General features: G+C 40.4%; 1 protein-coding gene across 2 annotated transcripts in view; it reads left to right on the forward strand.

The window, feature by feature from the left end:
- Nucleotides 1-8,493, forward strand: part of BICRAL (BICRA like chromatin remodeling complex associated protein) — a 50,090-nt gene extending 41,597 nt beyond the window's left edge. For both annotated transcript variants that reach the window (XM_069768582.1, XM_069768581.1), the window contains exons 8-13: nt 895-974; nt 5,027-5,076; nt 5,175-5,320; nt 5,937-6,031; nt 6,326-6,428; nt 7,461-8,493. In XM_069768582.1, the coding sequence (XP_069624683.1) occupies nt 895-974; nt 5,027-5,076; nt 5,175-5,320; nt 5,937-6,031; nt 6,326-6,428; nt 7,461-8,239 (1,253 nt within the window). In that variant the 3' untranslated portion in view covers nt 8,240-8,493. The remainder of the gene's footprint in view (nt 1-894; nt 975-5,026; nt 5,077-5,174; nt 5,321-5,936; nt 6,032-6,325; nt 6,429-7,460) is intronic.
- Nucleotides 8,494-8,711: the final 218 nt, after the last annotated feature.

The raw sequence follows: 8,711 nt of genomic DNA on the forward strand, positions 1-8,711 counted from the left end.
CACCAACAAGAGGTAACTGAAAATACCAGGCATACAAATATACACTCACATATAACAGAGGAATGTATCGGGGAGTGGAGGATGGGGCAAAGCCAAAGTAATAATAAAGAAAGGAATTATCAAATTTACAAACCCATGCAACAGTCACAGATAAATCCTCCAAACTCCTTCTCATATAAACACCACTCCTCCAAGCCATGTCGTATAAGCTAGCTCTGACATGGGTTTCAATCAGGACCCAGATTATAGAGGGGATAGGAGTGGCTAACCGGGTCAGCTGAGAGCTCAGACTCCCAGAGCTCCCAAGATGGCCGATTAACCCATGTTGTGCCAAAATAAATTTACACCATTTAAAGAGAAGATGAAGAAGATGAGCAATCAGACGCTGGAGTCTTCTGGCTCCACTCTGTTGCGGTAGCCCCATGACACGCATGCATCATTCACTACTGAACGCTGAGGCGAGTGCAATGAAATATTATTTTCTGACACCTGTACCAACGTGAAGACTTACTTTGTGGGTGAAGTTAGGACACAATTTGTATGGCCCCTAAAGGTATAAATAGCCAAATGGCCCTTGGCAGAAAAAAGGTTCCTCATCCCTGCATTTGATGGTCATTATGGAATCTGTAAGTTTGTAATCTTACGTTTGGGGACCATAAGGATGACTCCAATTGAACCAACCATGAGTCAGCAGTGATAATTGTGTGTTGAGAACTGCTTCTTAAATTACAGCTGCAGTTCACAAGATTGCAGTTAATTCAACTTTGGACGGCAGCTGTAGCTTGATATTTAAGTTTGGTAGCACCACAAAATGTCTCTATAGCTTTGGTCTAAGGAGGAACCTTACTGCAGAAAGCATGAAAAAATACCCCATATTCACGTCTTTTATTGCAGATCACAGTGCTGTAGGGAAACATTTACACCATCATTTATCATTGTCAAAAGAAGCTCTCATGGGAATGCAGAATGCAGAGGTAATTGCTAACTTTTGGTATATTCAATACGTATATGCATATATACATTATTGTTGTCCGTATGCTATACTGGAAATATGTAATAAGGGCAGCTGGCCAACATACATACATGTATGGTGCATGTATGTAACACAGCCAGCCCCATTAGCTTACTGCATCGACTAGGACTAGGACTAGCTATGATCGCTGCTGACAGTGGCAATTATGTATAATGATTAGTGATGAGCGAGTATACTCGTTGCTCGGGTTTTCTAGAGCACGCTCGGGTGGTATCCTAGTATTTATGACTGCTTGGAGATTTAGTTTTCCTTGCCGCAGCTAGATGATTTGTGACTGTTAGACAGCTTGATTACATGTGGGGATTCCCTAGCAAACAGGCAACCCCCACATGTACTCAGGCTGGCTAGTAGCTGTAAATCATTCAGCTGCGGCGATGAAAACTAAATCTCCGAGCAATCATAAATACTCGGAGACCACCCGAGCATGCTCTGGAAAACCCGAGCAACGAGTACACTCACTCATCACTAATAATGATCTCCTTGGCTCACCGATTCAGGCGCTTCCACGTCCTACACGATTGCTTGGTGCCACAAGGCTGCCATGGCAGCCCGTAACTGGGCTTCATAGTAGATCGTTAAGCTCACTATTTAATTCGATAGTGAAGTGTTGTATTAAATAGTGAAAGCATTCAAACTATATCCCTATGTGAAATATAAAAAAAGTGAAATTAAAAAAGTAAAAACAAATTATATATGTGAACAGTGGCATAAAAAAGTTTGGGCATTGCTGGTCAACATTACTGTTACTGTGAACAGTTAAGCAAGTTAAAGATTAAATGATTTTTAAAAGGCCTAAAGTTAAAGGTGATGCATTTCTTTTGTATTTTAGGCTTTTTTGCCTACATTATAAAAATAATGTATTTTTATCTTTTACATTTTAAAAATTTCAAAAAGGAAAATATGCCGATGCAATGGTTTGGGCATTAGCCTGTTATAGTTATGGCTTGTTCACTATCATCATTCGGAAAGGCCATGTGATGCAAATTTTCCAGCTTTACGAAAACCCTGCCTCCTCTAACCTTGTGCCAAAAAAACACAGCCAATGGGTATTCTAAGCAGCTGCCTAGTACTATGAAAATGGTGGAGGACCACAAAGCAAGAGAAGTCTATAAGAAGGTGGCAAAACGTTTTCAAGTTGCCCTTTCCTTTGTTCGAAATGCAAGTAAGAAATAGTAGTTAACAGGAACAGTGAAGGTCAAGATAAGGTCTGGAAGACCAAGAAAAATTTCAGTGAGAGCTGCTCGTAGGATTGCAAGAGAGGCAAATCAGAACTCCTGCTTGACTACTAAAGACCTTCAGAAAGATTTAGCAGACTCTTGAGTTGTGGTACATTCTTCTACTGTTCAGAGACACATTCACAAATATGGCCTTCATGGAAGAGTCATCAGATGAAAACCTCTCCTTCTTCTTCACCATAAAAATTCAGCATCAGAAGTATGCAAAAGAAAATCTAAACAAGCCTGATGCATTTTGTAAACAAGTCCTGTGGACCGATGAGGTTAAAATAGGACTTTTTAGCCACAATGACCAAAGGTATGTGTAGTGTTGTGAATTCCACTCTTGGGCTCCCTCCGGTGGTTGTAAGTGGCACTTTTTTGAGTTCTGCTCTTGGGCTCCCTCTTGTGGTTTCAAGTGGTATGGCTGCTCCTTGGAGTTAGCTGTCATCAGCTGCCTCCACTTATCTTCTCTTCTGCTCGGCTATTTAGGTCTGGCTGTTCCTTCAGCTAGTGCCACTTGTAAATGTAAATGGTTTCTGGTTAGATTCACATCTCTTTGGATTTCCCTGTTTTCCTGACCAGTTCAGCAAAGCTAAGTTCTTACTTGCTCTGTTCTGTTCACAGATTGTGGACTTATCCGTTCAGTGCTTTCTATGTTTCTCCAGCTTATCAGTATGAATTAATTCTGTCTTGCTGGAAGCTCTGGGAAGCAGATTTACCCTCCACACCTTTAGTCAGGTGTGGAGATTTTTAGTATACTCTGGATTTTTGTAGTGTTTTATACTGACCGCACAGTATTCCATCCTGTCCTATCTATCAAGCTAGACTGGCCTCCTGTGCTCATCCTGGTTTCATTCTGTGTATGTCTTTTTCCCTCTCCACTCACAGTCATTATTTGTGGGGGGCTAATCTATCCTTTGGGGATTTTCTCTGAGGCAAGATAGTTTTCCTGCTTCTGTCTTTAGGGGTAGTTTGCTCTTAGGCTGTGACAGGATGCATAGGGAGAGTTGGGAGCATTCCACGGCTGCTTCTAGTGTTGTGTTGAGCTTAGGGACTGCGGTCAGTACAGTTACCACTTCCTTCAGAGCTCGTTCCATGTTGCTCCTAGACCACCGCATCATAACAGTGTAGAGAAAAAAGACACAGAATTTCAGGAAAAGACTATGGCACCAAGAATTAAGTTGGGGGTGTACCAATAATGCTTTGTGGTTGTGTTGCAGCCAATGGCACAGGGAAAATATCACAGGTAGATTCAAAAAAGTTTCAATTAATTCTTGATGCAGACACATCACCATCTGTAAAAAAGCAGAAGTTGAAAAGAGGATGGCTTCTACAAATGGATAATGATGATCCTAAAAACACATCAAAATCCACAATAGACGACCTCAAAAGGCACAAGTGGAAGGTTTTACAATGGCCCTCACAGTCCCCTGATCAGAACATCATTGAAAATCTGTGGCTAGACCTCAAAATAGAAGTGCCTGGAAGATGACCCGGGAATCTCACAAAACTAGAAGAATTTTCTTAGGAAGAATGGATGAAAATCCCTCAAACAAGAATTGAAAGACTCTTGTCTGGCTACAAAAAGCGTTTACAACCTGTGATACTTACAAAAGAGGATGCTACTAGGTACTAACCATGAAAGGTGCCCACATTTTGCATATGCCCATTTGTCTTTTTGTGTTTTTTAAAATGTAAAAGATTAAATGACGGTATATATATTTTTTACCCCCTAAAATACAAAGGAATGTGTCATCTTTAACTTTGGGTCTTTTAGAGATTATTTCATATTCATCTTGCTTAACTGTTCACAATAACAGTAATTTTGACCATGAGTGCCCACATTTTTGTATACCACTTTGTTTATATATATATATATATATATATATATATATTCTGTATAACAATTTTTTTCTTAGATATGAAGCAATTTAAATAAATGAAACATTTCTGTCCTGTATCATTGTTGCCTTAATGCTCATTTTTTTGTCTAGTTTTGTACATTTTTTTGTATTGCACCCAATTCATTATTCTATATGTGCCTTTTTAAGTCTACTTTACATATTCTGGCTTTTTTTGTTTTTGTTTTCTGCTTTGTGGATGGAGTTTATCAATTCCAGATGTTTTTGCCTGATTCATCAATATCACTCTCACCCCTCCGCACAATTCTTTCTGACTTTTGACACCAAATTGCTAATTTAATGAAAGTGCTTTAAAACAGAAAAAAATCCAATTTTCTACATTGTGCCAAATTGATGAATTGCATGCATTAGTTTCATGAATTTGGAATCAAGAACAGCAACTAATACCACAAGACAAAAAGGAAAGTGACTTGAACCTTCCCCTCCCCCCCCCCCCCCCTAATAATGAATTGGGGTCCTAATGCATTGCCGCGTCCACAAAAATTATGAAAAGATATCATGATTTAACCCATAAAGCAGGCTCTATAGAGCATAGAACCCCCCCCCCCCCCAAACTTCAGGAATGCAGTTTTTCGATCGTCACCCCTCTTTTTCCCAAAACAAATGCAATAAAATGTGATCAAGACCATCATAAGTGCCTCAAAATACCCAATAAAAACTGTTTGGCCATAGATTGTTTATTAGGAAATTGCTAAAAACTGAAGAAAGAATTTAAGTATTAGAGACAAAGAGCAGAGGCCACTGAATAACATTATACTACAGCGGTAGAGGGCCGGGGTAGTTGAAACTTTAAGAATTGCCTAAAACTGAAAACACTTTTTGTAAAGATCGTTTCTTGTATATTTTTTTGATAGGTTGATGGGTGTCCCGGTGTACTGAAGAGGCCAGCCCCAAAACAAGCTCTGTGAGTATTACAGCCCTTTATACAGTATTTTTATTGCGCTATAACATCTTGATTTTCATTTCTATTTCAAATTTTTCTTTTTTTTTTTTGCTTTCTAGATTTCTTCAGCTTTTGCGTAAAGAGAACGAGCGATCCCTTCTGCCAGACAGAAGCAGATTCCAGTCTATTGATAATGCTTGTGAAAGGCTCTTCCCATTCCATATATTTCAAGGATCGCTGCCAAGTGAGGAGGATTTACACCAAGGTAGTTCACCACTATGTACTATACTGCACAGACAGATTATATGTCTTTCCCCTCTATGAGACTAGTGATTGAAGGGGGCTGGCTTTCAGGCTCAGTTCGATAGCTAAGCCAATTCCCTTTTCGTTCAAGCCTTTTTGCTAATAATATGTCTGGACATAGGTGGATGTGAGCTCTTTCTGTGTCAGAATGAACTTTGAAGCGGATCAATTTGCATTTTTGGCACATTTCGCCTAGATTTAGACTAACACTGAAATTATTGGACTTATTGCAATTTGTGGCACGATTGGGTTTTCATGCAGCTTCATGCGCTCATCTGCATAGTGGACAAGTGCAGGAGCTGCTTGCTATCTACATGCACCAATCTGGCCTATAAACTAGACCAGATTAGCACATGCTGCATTTTTTTCTCCACGCAGACCTGAAGTTTGTGTGGTAAATTACAATCGGTCCTTGTATGGTTCGTTGCACGCAAGGACAGCACACAGACCGAAAATACACTTTTCTGAACTTAGCAATAAACAAAGTTTTATCTTGCTGGTCATCCCCTTTATAGTATACTTCTCATTTAGTTATATTTTGTCCTTTTCATTGACTACTTATTCTTTTTTAATTACAGTGGACAGTGAATTTGAGACTGCAGCCACACATCTTTTAAAGAAGACCCAGGCAATGCTCAACAAGTACCGAATGCTGCTATTAGATGATGCAATGGTGTGTAATGTACATATAACGCACAGATAAGTCATCAGTATGCATTTACCAATATATATAGGTGTCATAAATCTGTCCGAGTTGGAGATGATGACAGAATCAAATATTCAAAGCATAGTCGGGGAAATAACTGGGTTCAGGTGAGGAAGAAAAGATGTGCAGCAAATGGAAAATCAGATAGTCCGATGGCCACAAAGACATACAACAGCGGCATATACGAGGAAATGTCATATTCTGAATGATATTTGATGGGTGAGGTGATAATATATTGATCTGTTTGCATTATCACTTTAGCGGACCACTCCTTCTGCAGAGATGGTAATGTTAGACAGAATGTTCAACCAAGAAGAAAGAGCCATGCTAACAACTGAAAAACGGATGGCGCTGGTCGATCCGGGTGAGTTTTTTTTCTTACCACATTTTTCCTTTACAAAGCATAACTGACATAATAACAAGAAAAAAATAGAATAAAACAATCACCATAAAAGGGAGAAGGGAGAAAGCTCTTTATTCTTTGTCGGCAATGCTTGGTGAAGGAGGTCTTAAAGTGTATATGTCATCTCAACATGCTCCTCTACGTAAGAGCTGCATGTCACACATACATTTGGACTCCTAGTAGCCAAACCTATTTTGCTGTTTGGCTACCAGAAGCAATGAAAAAAATACACTGAACTCATAGTTCATGAGCTTCGTGTATTCATGAGGAGATCTCTCCCCTCCGCTCGGTGTACGTATACAAAGCATCCAATTGGTCACTGCATAGAGAGTTGGGAGTACTTTTCAGCGCTCTGTGTACAGCGATCAGGAAGTCACAGATGGTAATAAGCCATTTCTGCCTTCTTTACGGGGAGTCTGGCTGTGCCTGACAGCTGACTCCATAGCTGCATTATCCCTGCACATACTCTACATTGACGATTTAGAATGTCTGTGCGGAGCAAAGTGTGGACCGTCTGGATGTTTAAAGTTTACATGTGGTCTGTAAGGCTACGTTCACATTTGCGGTGCATCGGGCGCAACCGCAGCGACGCATGCGCCATGCGCCCCTATATTTAACATGGGGGGCGCATGGACATGCGTTTTGTTGCATTTTTGTGACGCATGCGTTTTTTGGGCGCAAGCGTCAGGGCGCTGAGGACGCTGCTTGTTGCATTTTTTTTGCGCTATAAAAATGAACGCATGCGTCACAAAATGCAGCGTTTTGCTGCGTTTTGAATGCGTTTTTGCGTGCGTTGTGTGTTGCGTCGCCGATGCAGCACACAACAACGCAAATGTGAACGTAGCCTAGCTGGTTAAAAAGTTTTTTTTTTTAAAGATGTGCAGACTTATCTTATTGATGACCCAGCCTCAGGGTTGGTCATCCATTTCAGATAGGCAGCAGTGTGACGCTCAATCCCCCCACCTCCATCTGACAATTGTGCTTTTTCCACAGATGGTTACTTGTCAGAGTTTTGCTGCGTTGATACATTTCAAGAAAGTTCTTCTGATGAGAAGGTTCCCAGCAGTCAGGATACCGATGCCGAAACAGACCCTACCTTATCAGATGCTTGTTCACCGGTTGATGATATTAAGGACAAGACAATTGTGGGTAAAGTACGCGACTCCCCATTATCAGTGCCTAAGAACAATTCAGCATCCCATAAACCCAATGACCCTTCCGAGGATAAAGACAGCCTTAATACAGATAGTAAGTTGAAGAATACAAGTCTTTTACCACAAAAGCAACTGTTCGTAAGCCTTTATAAACTGAAGCGCAAGTACACTGAATGTTCTTCAGATCCCGATGCTTCGTATAAGGCATCTAAGAGTCCCGATCCTGTTGCCGATGCTCCGATGACCATTCCTATTTCTGGCGCAGATATGGAGACAGGCGATGTAGAGCATTTCCATGGTAAGGCAGCGGGACCTTCTCAAGATGCTGCATGCAAGCCTGGAGATCCTGCAGTAAGTCCCGGAAAACCTTGTAAAACTTCAACTCCCAGTGACATGGTAAAAGCGACAGTAAGAAATGTCCTGGAACTTAAACTAAGTGCAAAACACTTCAAAAGTGACAATTCCAGCAGCAATTCAGCAGAATTACAATTTGTAAAACCATCAGCTCCGGCATTGGAGGAAAACTTCACAGACAAACCCATTTCTGATGCCAGAGAAGGTGCTCCAGAAACGGATTCGGTTTTAGAAGCCGCTGTAAATAGTATATTAGAGTGCTAAAGGACAACTTTCACATTTTGTCTGTGGGATGCATGCCACTAGTGAGCAATAGTGACTTTATTCACAAGCCAGATTGGCAACGGCACACAGCGGCTTGGAGGCAGCCATTACTGAATGAAAGCAAGCCTGTTTTAGACAATCAGAACGGATCTACAAAAAGAAGGTCTCATTAGTAATACAAGGGTTTTAAAATATATTTGTTCTTTTTTTTTTCTCCACATTTTCATTAAAGATGCAATCTCCATTGCAAATCTGAAGCAGACTTCTTTCTTCAGTGTTAGATGAGTGAGGTAAAGCACTGCCACCTATAATAGAAAGAGACATAATAAGTACAGAAAATATTAATATCCAAATTTTAATCTGGGATCATGTGAGTTATTTTGGTACTTTATATATGCACATTGTTTGGATATTTAATATTTTGTTCCAAAATGGCCGACAATTTGTTTTGTTTTGCCCCCCAGCATTTTTA

Source organism: Ranitomeya imitator, chromosome 5, assembly GCF_032444005.1.
Source record: "Ranitomeya imitator isolate aRanImi1 chromosome 5, aRanImi1.pri, whole genome shotgun sequence".
Classification (NCBI taxonomy): Eukaryota; Metazoa; Chordata; class Amphibia; order Anura; family Dendrobatidae; genus Ranitomeya; species Ranitomeya imitator.